The 17,690-nt window shown below is 36.8% G+C and overlaps 2 protein-coding genes across 3 annotated transcripts; both read right to left on the bottom strand.

Annotated features, from left to right (window-relative positions):
- Nucleotides 1-3,495: 3,495 nt before the first annotated feature.
- On the bottom strand, nucleotides 3,496-3,999 carry LOC137748003 (uncharacterized). The gene has a single exon (XM_068488117.1). The coding sequence runs from the start codon at nucleotides 3,997-3,999 to the stop codon at nucleotides 3,496-3,498; it is 504 nt and encodes a 167-aa protein (XP_068344218.1).
- Nucleotides 4,000-7,704: 3,705 nt separating this feature from the next.
- Nucleotides 7,705-13,923, bottom strand: LOC137748893 (uncharacterized). Of its 2 annotated transcripts, XM_068489087.1 has the most exons (6): nucleotides 13,785-13,923; nucleotides 13,589-13,668; nucleotides 12,830-12,941; nucleotides 12,283-12,716; nucleotides 11,154-11,469; nucleotides 7,705-9,154 (listed from the first exon to the last, which is right to left on the bottom strand). In XM_068489087.1, the coding sequence occupies exons 2-6, from the start codon at nucleotides 13,621-13,623 to the stop codon at nucleotides 7,760-7,762; spliced, it is 2,292 nt and encodes a 763-aa protein (XP_068345188.1). In that variant the 5' UTR covers nucleotides 13,624-13,668; nucleotides 13,785-13,923; the 3' UTR covers nucleotides 7,705-7,759. The 2 variants fall into 2 exon arrangements, with proteins under 2 accessions (XP_068345188.1, XP_068345187.1); XM_068489086.1 differs by having other exon boundaries at nucleotides 13,589-13,894.
- Between the last annotated feature and the right edge of the window lie 3,767 nt (nucleotides 13,924-17,690).

Below are 17,690 nucleotides of genomic sequence, written 5' to 3' on the forward strand. Positions count from 1 at the left end.
TTTCTTGTTAAGTAAATACCATTATATCTTAATGATATTTAAGCAACCCCACAATTCTCTCATAATTGTGATTGCTTTAAGGTTGTTAAAGCACTTCTTTGGACCTTAGCCTCCTCTATTTATTAATTCAATTGTCATTTTATTAAGACGAAAGTAACTCATCCATAATGAGTTCAAGCTCTATGATTTGAATATGGTATTGTTTATTGTTATTACAAACATGTTCTTACCATGAACAACCATGATATAACAAACTCATTGGTTGTCCTTGCTTACCAAATAAGCAACATTGTGTCTTCTACAAATGTACAAAGACCTGTAGAAGACCCCCACACTCTCCGTGTCTTATTCTTTTCAAACGAATTGGCAGTTGGCTTCATCCATGGCTAACATGGTCATTGCATGCAAGATTCTTTATGATGCTTGTCATAATAGTAATTAATTGTCTTCTTTGCTAGTACCAATAACAGCCTGAAACTGTTTCTTTTTAGCCGTAACATAAATCGCTGATAGACAATATTATCATCTTCTTGTAATAACATCATTTAGATGACATCATTAATTATATCCATTTTGTGCAAATAGAACACTAAACCAAAATACTACTTCAAACAATATTGCAGTTGCTTTAATTTGTTCATGTCTCTTCATTTTTACCAAATACTATTGGTAATCGTTTGGCATGGAATTCTTGTCCAAAACACCTAAACAATTCTCAGGTTTTGATCTTGGAAAGCAACTTGCAACATCAAGAACCCTGAGCGGTTTCTAAGTTCCTTCATCAACACAAATATGTCTTGCATATTTACAGGAACTTCTCATTTATAGATAATACAGATAGTGAATTAATTTAGAAAACCACATGTTCTTATCCAAAATAACGATGTCTCTTTTTCCAAAAGAATGAATTGGAAACACCGATAATTAGTTATTTAAATTGAACTGCATATATGTATAACTGATCGACATGTATTTCACAGAAACATCCATGTATCCTAGAATTAGACTCGTTCTAGATTAATGCATAAATTATAAGATTATAATGCATGATCCTCATGGTCTGCGTATATGCATGCTAAGTCAATTAACATTTCATGGACAATTCTACACATACCTCTTATGGAGTGAAGTGTCAAATTTTCAAGGATGCCAAAAAGGCTGTTGAGACACCTCATTTGTTCGAATCAAATCATTCAATCCAAAAATACCCATTCTCCTTTTACTTTTATCTTCATCAATATATATATGAAGTCTCACAATTAGATATCTTCCGTCAATTATTTGTACTTAAGAAGGTGGCAATTTTTCATTTACGCTACCATGGAATACAACAAAAGGTCATACTTTCATAATGATCATCACGTACAATGATTTGAAGATCTCCAACTTGTTTAGACGATTTTTTTTTTCTTTTTCTCTTCATTGTTTTACATATACTACGTATACATCTTATAGCCCATAATTTTTCGAAACATATTTTCTAACAATTGCATATAAAATTCTATCTTTAGATTGTTGGAGCAATATTAGAAAATATGAAAATAACACAGAATTCCAATAATAATAATAATCATATAGAAAATAACAACATCGATAGTATACAAGATTAATATAAACAACTAGAGATAAAGTTAGAAAAATTGACAAATAACTTAGCGATTGAGGATTGCATAAATGCAATGTCTTAAAGATAGAATTTCGCCCCTACTCTTGTGCTTGTAGTTCAGTAGGTGTCCATGTCCTAGGATTCAACAATCGATAATCCGAAGTCAAAGCACTTCAATCTTCGAACTCTGGCGAATTTTATATATTTCATACTTTCAAGACACGACTCGGAATTTGATACATGAAGCATGAGAGAAACAAAGTGGGGGAACCCTATTTCTCAAGAGTAAAATTTAACTCTAATTTTCTATATTAATGATCATGGTTTTATGAATTTATATAGCACCCAAGTACTTCTTGTTAAAGAGATATAACTTTTCACTTGTACTTCTTGTTAAAGAGCTATAACTTTTCATTTATAAGTATACTTCATTTGATAAAGGAATGCACTTAAATAACATAACATTTCTAAGAAATATGATTAACACTATTTTTCATTCAATTATTAAAATTATATCTTACAATATTTTATATTATAATATATAATTTTCAACAGTTTTGAGAAGCTAGTTGTTGGAAATGATTAAGAAAAAGGAGACTAGTTCAAGATTTTAAAGTAAGCCATGACTTTGTCCTCATGCCAACTAAAGCTATATGCGTAGCTAATTGGACTCTAGATTATTTTTATGGATTGGGGGACACACAATTGACCAGATCATGGCCACACGTTTGGGTTTGATCAAAACCAATGACTGCTAATCCTCTTGATCACGGGGCTTAATTGATTTGGGCTGTCTTATGATCATTCCATTTTGCACACCTAGTCACGATGTAACGTTACTTAACTAAAATAATAGAAGAGCCATCTTTAGGCTCACAATTTTCTTTTGGTGTTGTGAAAACTCAACTAAAACATAATACAATTATTTATAAGGTGGACTGTGTTAGAAGCTTCCTTTTGTTCTAATCGTATTTTATTATTATCTTGATGGTTATGGACTCTCTCTTTTAACTATATTACTATCTCGGATTCAAATAATCAAGGGAATAGCATTGAAGATGATTACAAACCAATAGGCTAGCACAACCCTCGATCAACATCCTGTCAACCTCTATATATTAGAATAATAATATCTCGTGATTTAATTGGAATTTCAAATAATAAAAATTTTCATCTGATAACTCCCAAGTGATTTGGCCATCTGAATCTCAAAATATCTGACCTCATTTTTAGATTAAGGCAGTGATACAAGAAGAAATTATTCGAAGTTAAATGGAGAAGGGAAACAGCGATGAAATAAGCTAAAATAAAATACAAATTTCAGGCACTTAACTCACGGGAATTATAAGTGATGGGTAGAATTAAAAGTAACATAAGTAAAATGGGATTACATTAACTAAAACATAAGAAAATCACAAGTTGGCCTTCGTGTTTCATCGTTGAGGAACTATAGATGCAGCAAATTGCTCCCAAATTTTCTTACTCGTAGCCAAAGCTTGAGATTTGTCGACATCGGGTCTAGAAGCAAGCGCCTCGTTGACGAACATGTCGTGACATGGCTTACCTAGAGACACAAGAACATAACAACAACCATCACTTACAGTCGCCTCTTTGAAAATACTTTTGCTCAATTCCAACTCACACTAGAGCAGTTAACTCAAGATGTTTCGTATTACACAAGTACCACGATCCACGACTAGGGCAGTTTTATATACTCTTAAATTTGTTTCAACCTTCAGACTTTTTCTCCAGGACCTCATTATTCATTGTTTTTTCTATACAAAGAATAATATCCCATCAGAAAGTCAATACATTCTCCACCACCACCACTATCTTCCTGCAGAACATTGATCATTTGTACGTCTTTTTGTTCTTGGTTCTGCAACATTCTATTTCGAGCCACTGGGTTTAGCAGTTTGATCAACGCCATCATCTACATCGATGGTCCTTACCTTGAATCTCTCAAGCCTCATTTCGGATTCTCTTCCTTTGAAATCACGCGGTGAACCAATACTTAGACTCCGTTGCATTGTCCGAACTGCTTCGGTTTGATCCAATTTCTTTTGGGCTAATACCATACCCAATTTCTTTGGCACCTCAATAATTAACTTATCCTGAACCCCGGGAAATATTTTCTTGAACAGTTCAAATCTTCGAAAATAAAGTTCTCTAAAGAATTCCACCAGCGCTAGCAACCTTGGATCAACTGACTTGCCAATTTTTGACTGGAATCTGTAGTAAGTTTCACCTATATCACTAACACTTCTCCGGAGTAGGCCGCTCTCGAGCAGTGACATATCGTTCTTGGTGCCGAAGAATGAAGTTCCTGAGCTTGATGGCTCGGTACTTGTTGCAATGTCGTCTACTTGTGGATATCCTTCTGGCTTCTCCATGGATACAACAACCGATAATTTGATATTCCTAGATACAAAGAGGGGAGATTGAGCTGTTGTGTTGAAGGGTTTGCTATAACAAATTGATAGATCTCAATGCTTTTGAAAGCGTTTATGTTTTGGATAATTTTGGTGGGCATTTGTGCACATATATATAGGTGTTGAGAATGTGTAGTTGACCAAGTTCAAGATATCGAATTAAACCATGACTTGGTCATGCCAATTAACTTAGCTACGCATAGCTGATTAATTCAATTCGAGATGATTTTTGAATGGGAAGACACACAATATATGAGAGTCAAATCATGGCGGCACATTTAGGTTTGATCAAAACTATCAACTAGTCAACCTCTTGACCATGGTCGCCTTAGTCGTGTTCTTGAAAAGGTGGGTCGCTTGAAAAAGAAATGCCATTGTTAGACTGGTTGTTGGTGTGATAGCTTTCTTTGGTCCCAGGTCCTGGTGTGTTTGAGGCAACTGCTAAGAACTTTGTTTACAAGTTAGATTTGGACCAAATTGTCAGAGAGGAACGTAGTTGTGTGGTGGAATTTTAGTCAAAAGAAAACGCAGCCTTTCTTTTGTATCCCAAGCCATCATGCACTATTGATGTGTGTGTGTCTATATATATATATATATATATATATATATATCAGCGTTGGGATTCGAGGACATAAGCTTTTTAACAGATATTTTATAAGATCTACATCATAATGTATTTCAATATTATTCAAACCATTTTATATTTTAATAATAATTCATAAATCATCTTTACAAAAACTTAGACATTATCATTGAGAAATTCATTTGTAGTGAAGAAAATTGATGAATACGGTTTTACAAAGAAACACTAAATTTATTCCAACTAGTGAGAATGAATCTTACATTGATGAGATGATGGACCTTGCACGGGCTTATAAGTAAGTTAAGCTACTCCCTATATTGCCAATTGATTTTAGAGTAAATTACACTATACCACCTTAGATTTGGGATCGATTTTAATTTCTTACAACATCTTTAAAACATTTCACTTTCATACCTCAATTACTATTTTATTTCAATATAATATGTCCGTTACATTTTCCATTCATTGATCCGTTAAGTGTTGACGTGACTTCTATATTTATACCACGTGATTGCCAAATGTTTGCCACGTGGCAAAAAAAAATTTTTAATTTTTTTTTAAAATAACCTTAATCTTCTAAATTAAAAAAAATAAAAAAATAAAGGTTAGAAAATTGATGTTGTCGTCGTTGTCATCTTGATTTAGTTCCGAAATATCATATAGCCCGCTTCGATCAATCTTCTGAACAACTCTCCAACCATTGCCAGCTTTAGGGTGGTCTAGAAATAATATTTGTTTCGCCATCCCCCTACCCCCCTGCCCCCGCGAACCCAGATTCGCGAAATCCATATCCTATATTCCCCCACCAAACCCCATCACCAAACACCCCCCCCCCCCAACCCGCGGGAACCCAGATCCCACCCCCGGCGGCGAAGTAATGGGTTTTTTTTTTCCTTTTCTCATCTTCTTCTTCTGGGTTGTAGGTTGGGTGGGTGAGGAAAACAAGCTTCTGTTTCGCTCTCTTTGTACCTCTCTCGCAGCGCTCTCTAGCCACTCTCTCACATCGCTAGCTCTCTCGTCTGAATCCTAGGTTGTTGTTCTTCTTCTTCTTCTTTCCTCTCTTCCGCCCTTCTCCCTCCATTTTTCTTGCAATTTTTCTTATTCTTCTTTCTCTATTCCATCTTCATCCTTCTATTTTTCATGCAATTTTATTTCAGTTGATTGATTTTAATTATTTTCTTATCTCCAATTTTGCAATTGATGATATAATTTTGTCTTTCATTTAAAATTTTAGGGTTTGTCAATTCCCGAGCTCTCCTACCCCCCTCAAACTATGAAATCTGCTCTCAACTCAAGTCCTTTTCTTTTTCCCCAGTTTTTCTCTCCAACCCCAGCTGTAAATCTCTCAAGGCAGTAGGAAGCCAACGTCATCGCTTTCTAAAAATGAGGAAGAAATCACTGAAATTTCGACCAAGCTCGAAGACTTGTCCTCGAGGGTTGGGGTTTTTTTTTCCTCTCCTCTTCTTCTTCTGAGTTGCAGGTTGGGTTGGGGGGATGGGATCTGGATTTTCTAACCCTTTTTTTTTTTTTTTCAAAAAATTAAAATAAAAATAAAAAAATTTTGCCACGTGGCGCACATTTGGCAGTCACGTCAACATTTAACAGATCAATAGATATAAAATGTAACGGAGGTTTTATATTGAAATAAAATAATACTTGAGGTATGAAAGTGAAATGTTTTAAAGATGTTGTAAGGAATTGAAATTGACCACAAACCTATGGTAGTAAAGTGTAATTTACCCTTGATTTTATGATGCAACCTCAACTTTCTTCATAGTTTCATAGCTTAACGGCCACATGCGTTCTACGTCATTCTGTTTTTGGTGTCCACGTGTTAGGCTTGAAAATTCGATCGCTACACGTGAGGGGGCGCATTGAAAATGAATCACACATTGATGAGATGAGGAATCTTGTATGGGCTTATAAATAAGTTCGATTACTACCCATATTCCCAATTGGCATATAGTTTTGGATTTGGATGATTTTTTATAGACCTGATTTTTTAGAGAAGACATAAAATTTAAACAGAGGTGGGAGTGATGGTAGCAAGGGTGTAGGTGGTGGTGGGCATGATGAGACCTTAGTTGTGGTGTCGGTAGTGGGATGGTGAAACGGCAGAAGTGGTGGTGGCCATGATGGATAAGTTGATAGCATTAAAGGCCGGAATATGATGGTGGCAGCGATGGTGGTGTCAAAGATTGGTTCAAGGCATAGTGGAGCAACTAGTACAGTTATCTTTGACCAATAAAGTTCCTTGTAGTTAGGCAAATAATGGAATTTAAAATCTGCTTTTGTTTGAATTTTTTGTCGCATATAAGTACAGTGCAGTTTGATGAGTCCATGGAAAGTGTTTGGGATGCAAATTGCTCTAATAAGTGTGGAATAATATGCAGAGTTTCTTCCACTGGCCAAATCATTATTTTATTCCATGTAGTTTGGGTCAATCTTTAGTTTATTAGAGGACAATCGCTTAATTCCATCTTTTTTTACACAGCGAGCATGTGCTAGGTATCATGTGTGAGGGGTGTACCGATATGTGTGAGAATGTGAGTGTTGTTTTATGTTAAAAAGTTAAGGAATTTTGCTACTGTTTTTAAGGAGTGAGGTTATTCTCATAAATTTTGAATCACGTGAGAGGTATCATTACTACTGCTCCAATTTGAAGATATTTATATTCATTTATAAATGAAAATTCTGAAGTTTAATTTTAACATGAATTGAGGTTTGGCAATCGAAACACCCTCAAAATTAGGGAGACGCACCTTAAGAACTCACGACTTTCCGGTTTTCCTTCTCAACCATAATTTGGCAATGGAAATGAAAATAAACGTTCGGTTTTCCCTAAATTTGAATGGGCAAGTCAGACCCTCGTCAGCTTTTTGTTTGAAAACTAGAAAGTATCAAACAAGAACTCAATTTTTTTAAGAAAAAAAGTGAAAGTAAAAACTGTAACAAAATGATTATTAAACCGCCTTTAAAGGAAACAGAAACCAGGACAAGATGGAAGCACAAACCGTGGCGGCATTCGAGTACTATCCGTGTCCTTCAGTAAAGGGCTCAATAGGGCCATGATTTCAAAAACATTTACAAAACACTAAGCTTCACTGTGACTAACTAGCAATGCCATGCTACATGCTACTATCTGTACATATTAGGTCGAGTATGATCGTAATATGAATACCGATCTGTTGGTGCCCCAACTGGCCTTCTTGGTAGGGCTCTCATTAATGCTTCATCAGATGTCATCCATGGCGTCGGGTCTGGAACAGAGGGATAGTGCCTTCTTGGTAGGGCTCTCATTAATGCTTCATCAGATGTCATCCATGGCGTCGGGTCTGGAACAGAGGGATAGTTGGAATAGGGAGGATTGGTAAGCCTCGACGAGGGGAGGCCCATATCAAAGTAAGGATCAATATGTGGCAGCGGCGGAGAAACTCTTGACCCAGAATCTGCATAACGCCCAGTTATAAATCGATTATCTGCTGAAAAATTTGATCTGGTATCGACGTTAGGGCTACTGGGAAATATAACTGCCGCGGTAGTTGGAAAATTTGGTCTAGTCTCAACATAAGGATTGATGGCGGATCGATCAGCACCAGCAGTAGAAAATGTTGGCCTGAGTTCAATGTATTGACTGGTAACGAATCGATCAGCAGCACTAGTAGAAAAAGTTGGTCTGGGCTCAATATATTGACTGGTGGAGAATCGATCAGCAGCATTAGTAGAGAAGGTTGGTCTAGTCTCAACATAAGGGCTTGTGACAAACGCATCAGGAGTAACTGAAACCCTATTTTCAGGAAAATGCCTTGCAGAAGGTAAGCCAGAAGAACCAAAGTAGGTATTGTGAGCCGCAGCTTCTTCAACTGCAAAATCAGTTGGTAGTCTGAAAAGCCCGGCACACCCAACAGGAATCTCTACTCTGTCTACGGTTTTCGTAGCAGGAATGGATGGTTCAATGGACTTGTGTGCAGATGTACCATCTACTAGCGGCAATCTAGTCATTGTCTGTTGTAGTGATAACCTTGCTTGTTTAAGTGCATCCAGTACACCACCCAACTTATCCTGCGTGTCATGAGGCACCAATGCATATAGGTCGTTTCTGCTCCCTGCAGCATTTCCTTTATGGAAACCATAGCCAGCATCAGAAGACGTGGCATCTGATGTATGTTTGTGGGCCGACTGATGCAGAAGTTGGTCAGTGTGGGAGCCACGTGAAGTCTGCCGAGCATAATTTTCTGCGCTCTCTTGATTTTGCTTTCCATTTGCCGTGGGGAATGCAAATTCTTGAACTTGTGAGGAAGCAACAGAGCTTCTACTCGGATTATCCTGCAACCCTCCCACATCAATATGTGAAGCTAATAGAAAACCGTTTGACTGAATTTTGACTGTTTCCTTAGGTAGGCAGACATCTCCTTCTGCTGACTTTGACTCTTGAGCTTGGGCAGCAGTCACCCTGGCAGGAGATGGCATTTGTGCCTTTATCTCGTCTCTTTCCTCGGTGATATCGGAATGGTTCCCAGGGTCGCATGAATCCTATATGACCAAAAACCCACCAGGTTTAGTGGATAAAAATTCCAAACAATAGAAAACAACGAGAAGACCTTTTATGTAAAAAAAAACACATACCATCATTATTAACAAATGCAACCAGCAAAGTGAATGACCGCTTAGAAACATATGCTACTTGTACCAAACACAATATCACAAGGAGAAAAACACCCATGCCATGTGTTCATTCAAAACTGATTAATTTGTTTTGAAGCTTAGTTCGGTAAAATGATTCATGTTTACGTTTTTTTTTATCTTAAAGACTCACAGGAAGAGTAAAGTTCTCACTCATATGAAAAATACATGGAAGAAATGAGGTTAATGCTGCATCATCATTAATAATCCCCAATATAATGGGTAGAGCAAGCGTTTCAAAGCCATGAAAGACGAATTAACATCTTCTGGAAAAGGTGGCTCCTATAAGCCCAAATAATAAGACAACACCAAGCTAACATGAAACTAGCAGGTGAAGTTATGGTTGACTATTACTGTAAAAGCTAACACAAATAATACTTTGACACGACAATCATGTTTAACTACTATTATAAAGCTGACTTTTGTTCCATTGCTTGACCTAGCGTTGCATGAGTCCCAGTACAATTTAAGATTTTCTTTTTTCCTTGCTAAAGTTATACCTTCCTCTGGTATTTGATTGTTTCTTAAAAGCAATTGAGAGTTTTGTTATGATATTTGGTTGGGACTTGAAAACTTTTGACAAATGAGTTCGGTGAGAGTAAAGGAAATTCTTTTGAAGGACAGGAATCAATACAATTTCAAATATAACGTCATACAAGAGATCTTGAAGACATGGACAGAGATCTTGATGACATGGACAGGAATCAATACAATTTCAAATATAACGTCATACAAGAGATCTTGATGACATTGTTGAAGATGAGGCAAAACCTAAAGTCCTAAGACCCGATGAATTATTTACAGAAAATTGATGTGAAGTTGTCAAATATGTTGATAAATCGGGTTTGAAAATTTTAATTTGATGTTGCCAAGAGTTAATTTCTCTAGTAAATCAGATGAAAACTAATTTAAAGAAACTGTGGGTTGTGAGACTGATTACGGAGAACGAAAGTAATTGTCCAAGAATGCATACAACTGTAGCTCCTACAAATCTCTTGGAAAATTGAGGAAGAGAAAAGAAAGGGTTATCTTTCATATGAGTAACTATAATTTTCTTCTTCGTTTTTGGGAAAGGACACAAAACCAAACCAAATTTACCAAACATATGAAATCTCAATTACAGCAGAATACACAAAGCCCAGAAGCCGAAAGGAACATTCAAGATATGAGATTGTGACTGGGAGTTCAACTAATGGCAACATAATTGATGGTGAATGTTGGCAATGGCACTGCTGACAAGTGATGGATGCAATTAGCAACAGTGAAGTGACGACTGTGCCATTGGTTGTATTTGCAAAGGTAGTGAATATGTTAGTAGTAAGTCTAGTGACTAGTTTTATGATAAAGGGATGACCCATGGTAATTTTGACCGTGGTGACGGTTGAATAAGTTCAGTTATCAGCTTCAATTAGTTCTTTGGAACTGAATGTTTGAACTTTTACGTGGGTTTTCACTAATCAAAGTAAGCCATGGCCTATGGACTACAACAACATACTTTTCAGAAATTAACTAACAAAAATACTCCAAAACTAGGCTATATACGCTATCAACACATAATTTAAGAAACTAACTGATTGAAAATTAAGATGTTTTGGAAATACTCTAACAACACTTGATGAATTATATTGCAGAACTTAAAATCGGTCAAGCATAACTAAAAAGATGGAAAAGGAAAATTATACAATCATGGCAACAATTACGGTTTGTAGCACTATTATGGAGTATGTAAATCCAAAGGGCATTTATTCCAAGCATTAAGACATTATGCAGCGAAATAGTGATATTCTTTGAAGGCGATGCAAAAACATTTAAATGGTCCATGATACGAATAGCTTCATATAAAACATACCGGTGTACTGGTATTATTTTCTCTAAACTTCTCTTCCCATTCTCTTTGAGCCTTCTCCATCTCTTCATTTTGACAAATAAGTTGCGCCTGATGTTCTAGTGCTTTTTCCATATCTTTGTCTCTTCCATGCCCACTGAAATCCAGGTCCCTATTTCTTTGTTTTTCAATGGTCCCTGACAGCACACCATTTGATAAAATTTTCCCTTCTTGGAATTCAGAACTTTCTCTCAATTTCTCAGGCCCACCGTATAGGCCATTTGGAAGCCCTTCTGAAGAAGCAGAAACACCATTTTCTTGAGAATCAAACTTGTCTGATCTGAAAAAATACAATAAAATGAATCTATTTAAAACTACGGTGTTATACAGAACCCCACGGTACATAAACCAAGGACTTTTCAGAAAACTCTGCTCTTTTTGCTTTTTCATTTTGTCTCTGGATTTAAATTGTTTTATATTGTTGGGAGGATAACATAATAGACATATTATGAACATTATACGGTAAATTCAGCCCGGATTGTGTATCAGTGCATGTAGCATTTAACGCAATAGATATGAAAAATCAGTTTCAGTCTACAATTATCTTCGTCAGCTAGAAAATTCTGGGAGGAAGAATGGATATAACAACACTCCTGAATTCAGAGAAACAAAGACTATAAAGTATACATGTTCTTACTGATTTTTCCATGATAGCTTTCTTTATTGAATATGCATATAAGTCTGAAGTTATTAACTTGCTTTACACTGATACTACAAAGTTTTAAAGCAAACACAATAATGATAACAACAATGATATTAACCATAACAATCATAACAACAATAACACTTAGTTATTAGATAACTGGGCTGCTGCGGTTAGTATTTGATACCAAAAGTCTTAGGTCTTAGGTTGAAGACATCTCTACAGTTAGATTAGGCTAGTATTTGTAATGCACCTTAACGGATGAAATACTTTTGTCTTCATTGAATCACTTTCAGTTGGCTTAGGAAAATTTATTAAGAGAATATACATACTAAATCAAATAGCGCAGCACCTTAACCCATACATACATATATCAAATAAGCAGGCCTATGAATGTATATACTATATATGCACAGAAAACAAGAAAAGTAGTAAGCCAAACAAACAAACCTTGTTTCTTTGTGTTTTATCTGGCGGCAGGATTTTCCAAGGTGGTGTCTTGGAGAACTTGAACCCACGGATGTAAAATTGCCACGTCTTCTCGTGGATAGATCCTTATACTTTTCCTGAGAATGTGGAGATTCAATGCGCCCTTTCCAAGACAAGCTTCTACCAGGTATTCGAGAAGAATCAGCATCAGAACCCGAAAGTTCCTCCTGATCGTTTCTTCTCGCCGTCAAAATTTCGAAGCTTTCTTCTTCATTTGTCAAGTTATTACCCACTTTGGATCCCTGGTGTGTTTCTTGATCAGAGCTGGAATCAAATTCTTCGGAAATGTCACTTGCCCCTTGGTTCTCCAAAATGGCAAGAACATCTGCTGTGGCTTTCTCGGCCATTTTTCTTTGAAGAGAAACAATCTTAAGTTGCTCCTCCAGTTCTTCTACCTAAATTGTAAACAAAACAAATATTGTAAAACTAGTGAAAGTGAGAGTGAGAGTTCTTTGAACAATAGACCTGATATTAAAAGATCCACAGTTTCCCATGTCCTGAAATATACCATTTTTTCCAGCTCATTAACTCTCTGTCTTGCACTTCTTGAAACGGACCTCTCAGACAGCAACCGTGCCCGAAGAAACTCAATCGTCATTGCACTGGAATCCTCCATACTCCTGGTTTACATGGCAATAATTAGGGGTTGAAGCACTATTATGACTCAAATAAAACAAAAAATCACTCTTTCAAACAATCTATAAGAACCAAACACCATTAATCTCAAAAAAGGAAAACTGAAAAGTGAATGCTGCAAGTAGTTCATCATTAAATGGGATCATTTATTTCATCTCTAAGAAGAATAAAGAAATAAAAGACGCATCAGCGTCAAACAATATGGTTAACATTGATATGATCATGGAAATATAAAACATGACATCCATCATACCAAGCATCAATAGTAAGCTCTGCTAATTAAACTCCTCGACTGTGGAATTGCAAGCTAAAAATTTCATACTCTTCTACATTTTCTCATCACAAGTGTACAAACAGGAAGACTCAGCTAACGAATACTAAAATTCATAGTCATACACAATTAAAAACCTCAAAACCACAAAACACCAGTTGATCTTTGCATTTGAAATTTCCAATTCTTAGCTTTTCTTCGGCTTCATTGACATTGAAAAGGTAAGAAAAATGCGAAAAGAAACCGCCTGAGTGACGGTGAACGCACAACACCCCCGTGAGACAAAAGAGTTCAAACATTGAGATCCACATCAAAACGAAGCGAAAACAAAGAAATGAGAGGTACCCAGATGATCCTTACCTCTGATCTTGCGAGTCCTGATTAGAATTATGCATTCTAAAGGAAGATCAAACGGAACCCCCAACTTCAAAATTGAGCTGCTGCAACCATGATAGAGATTAAACATCAAAAAATGAAATTGAAATTGAAGAGCAATCCAGGTGAGAGATTGCGAAAATTAAGAGGGTAGAAAGGCAAGGATAGAGAACTAGGGTGCAATTTGGGTTGCCTTAGAATGAAAGCTCCATGAATGATGAACCCTAACGGAGGGAATGAACAGAGGAAGCTTCTTACTCGCGACCATTTGAACAATGAGGGTGCAAAAGCAACAAGCCAATGATGCCTTTGGTCCATTTGGGACATCCTGTCTTTTTTAATTAATTTTCAAGCAGATATCTCTACTAATTAATAAAACACTCATTGTCAATCAAAATCCTATGAAATTATCAGTTTAACTCTCTAATTAAAATAGAACATGAATAAGAAATATGAGACAGAAATGTAATTTTATACAATCAAATTTTGCTGTTTGTTTTTTCAAAGCCTCACCTACATGTGATGTTAAAATATCTCTAATATGTGTTTATACACACAAAGTGTGTAGACAAATGCTAGTGTGAATAAATCTTTGCCCCTTGCATGTTATCTAAACAAGTCATTTTGGACTTCACATATGTCATTGATATAAATCTCATAAAGACTCAAGCATGAGAAAGCTAACTCGCAATCGAAATCGGAATTTGAGATGAAATATGTTGAAAAACTTGTCCATGTCTTGGCATGAGGTTCTCGCATTATTTTAATAGTATTTTGGTCACCAATTGAACTACCCACAATCATCTGTATGCAAGATGCAAAGTTGAGACTTTTTGAAGGGGTTATGGAATCAAAGGTCTATGTTTAAGTAGGGTTCATCTACGTTGTACTTAGCTCATTGCATTGCGCTGGACATCTCTTTCGATACGCCTACATGTCACCATTGAATTGGTGAAAGACGCGTTATGTCTTTATCGTTGAGAATAATGCTATATCTTGTAGGTCCAAAAAATAGACCATTAAGAGAATGCCACACGACATCCAAGAGACCACACCAAGTTTATTTTGTCTACATCAGCAAAGCAAGAGAAAATTGAAATCAAGAAGATCTGATCCCAAAAGAGCCTCGCTAATCTCTACACGAAGTTGTCGTTGAAGTTTACCTTCCCGAAACTTGTCCAAGGAGTTGGATTGCTTACACTATCTCATTTGCAATGTTGTTAGTTCTCAAAGGGAGTTTTGAGACTCATTTGGCCTTAATGTACTTTTTTCCCTTAGATAATGAGCTCTTCCTCCCACTAGGGTTTTGCTAACCTAACAGGGTTTTAACGAGGCACCCATATTGGGCTGATCAAACCCTTGACATGTGCGTTTACAGCCTGTGAAATCCCATTCCTGGATTTCACTATTGTAATTTACGTATTTCGTATTCGCGAGATTTTATAGTATTTTCGTGAATTTAAATTAATTTTAGATTTTAATTACTTAATTACAAAGTTTGAATTTTTGAAAATAATTATTTAAAATCCGTAGACCTTGGGGGGTCATCTTAATGTTTTCTAATTGAGCTCGACCCCATGAGCACGTAGGCGAATGCCGTTTGTGAATCGAGAAAAGGAAGGAGAAGTTACGGACGTTAGAAGTTTCTTAAATAAAATAAGGATTTAATATTTTTAAGGGTTTCCATTGATTTGGAAAGGGACCAATTAGAAAAGAAGAGAATATTAGAAGCTGCCAGATGGCAGCAGGATAGAGGGGAAAAAAGAGAGTTAAGGGAGGGAAAAAGAGAAGGGAGTGACCAATCAAGAGGAGGAGAAAGGAAAGAATGGAGAGAAAAGAGAAGTACCATATCCCTTAATTTGCGCAACCCAACTTTTCCGACCCTTTTCTGCTACTATTCCGACATGATTTCCTTCGGTTTTTCCATCAAAATGCCACCATCCACCACCTATAACCTACTCAGCGACCTCTCATCTTCCATCTCCACCTAAACCCGAGGGTTTTTGGCCTCGGTTTCATGAAGAACAGCACCGGAGTGCTCAGGAGGTTCTCGATGGTGATCCGCCAATCTTGTAGGCAGCACCACCAACCATCACCCATAATCGACTCACGTTGAACCCAGGAACAAGGCCCAAACAAGTTTGGGGGAAGCGGATGATTGGGGAAGACGAATTAAGAACACCCATTTCTAGGGATTCAGGCGGTTCTTGGCGTTTTCATGCCACTTCCCCGCCGAATTGGACCTCGGCCTAGGTATAAAAATTACTCATCTCCTCACGATATTCATTTTGGTGTAATTTGAGAATTTTTGGAGTTAGGTGAATGTTTCGAGGAGTCGGGGTGGCCAGCATGTGGCTGCGACACATGGCACGAGGACTCACTTGACCCTTCTACACTAAATTCGATACCTCGATTCCATATGTGACATCCGGTTGATGAAATCCCATCGTTTGAACATATTTTTGTTAGAGGCCGCCACTTTATCATTATAACAATCAACAATCCGACTGTTGGATCATTTTCAAACTTTAATATGTTATTATATGTAATATTTGAGGACCTTAGGAACTTATGGATCGGGAATCCGACATACGGATCTTTGCGAATTGAATTTCTAAGTTATAAAACCAAACGTTGACCGCCACCTAATTTTAGGAAATCCGACTGTTGGATCGTTCCGAAAGTTTAGGATATTGTTGTAGAAGATTAATGAGACTCTTGTGAAGTTACGGATCGGAAATCTGTGGACGGATGTTCGAGATCAATTATGTAGGGTTGTGGACCCTACCATTGACAAAGAGTTGCCTTTTGATCAACATGTCTCGATCGTTTTAAATACTAAAATTAGTATTACTAGAGACTAAGTAGAGTCTAGTGGGCCTATTGGTGTTATCCCAGTTAATATATACCTTAATTTACGTGTATGGGACGCATTATTGTGATATATATATATGTGTGTGTGTGTGTGTGTATTTAACTTCTTGTTAAAATAAATGAGATGTATGCTTTCTAGTTTCAAAATATGAGATGGTACCTTGTTAGAAATATTCTATAGAATTCGTATGTTTGGGTGACTAGATATTGGGTAGTTAAGAAGAATTGGTATTGTTTATATTTGAAATTGTGATTCATAGTAAATTGACGTAGGTTATAGTACGTGATTCGATATTCGTTGGTTATGTGGAATTAATAGTGCGTATGCTAGTATTATAATTTGTTTATGTTGATGTATGTTGTGTAATGATGTGACTGCACCACGTAGCAATGATACATGGATGGTTCTGCATGGTTAATCTGCATTGGGGAACCATACTATATATGGGTTGCGACTGGTTAATCAACATTGGGCAAGCCTAGGATTACGCCTAGTTAATCCTCATTGGGCGATCCTCATTACCTAGGTATAACCATAAGTAGTTTAGGGGTAATCACTCTTGGTTAATCCGCATTCGGTGATCACTACCTATCAGTATGTGTAGGAGTGACTTTGCCTGGTTAATCCGCATTTAAGGGTCACTGCCTACTCTATTTGCTTCTATAGGTGGTTCTGCTTGGTTAATCTACATTGGAGAGCACACTATTGGATGATTGCCTACTGTTCTGCCTGGTTAATTTTCATTAGGGGAATATTCGCATACTAGGGGTGATTCCACTTGGTTAATCTGCATTGAGGGGTCACTGCCTACTTGATCACATTGGATCTATATGTGATCCTGCCTGGTTAATCCGCATTGGGGGATCACACTATCGGATGGAAGCGTATGGTTCTGCTGAGTTAATCCACATTAGGGAACCATATGCATTCTAAAGCGAGATTCAGTAAATGGTATGGTGCCCTGCTTCGCCTCGATTTCGTTGAGTGATCTGGAATCGTATACTATTCAGGACTTCCGGTGAGTTGTTATGAATTTATACGGTATCAATAAGATCGTTATTATTATGATCAAATTAGTTGATTAATGTGGCTGAAGAATAGTATTGTGTTTCGTTGGTTCTTTGATATGTTACATGCTGTGAATTGCGGTATTCTGTTGAAAACTTAGTGATTTATATGATTGGTGAAATACAAATCTTGGTTGTCATTTGG

This window comes from Pyrus communis, chromosome 10, assembly GCF_963583255.1.
Source record: "Pyrus communis chromosome 10, drPyrComm1.1, whole genome shotgun sequence".
In the NCBI taxonomy this organism is placed as follows: Eukaryota; Viridiplantae; Streptophyta; class Magnoliopsida; order Rosales; family Rosaceae; genus Pyrus; species Pyrus communis.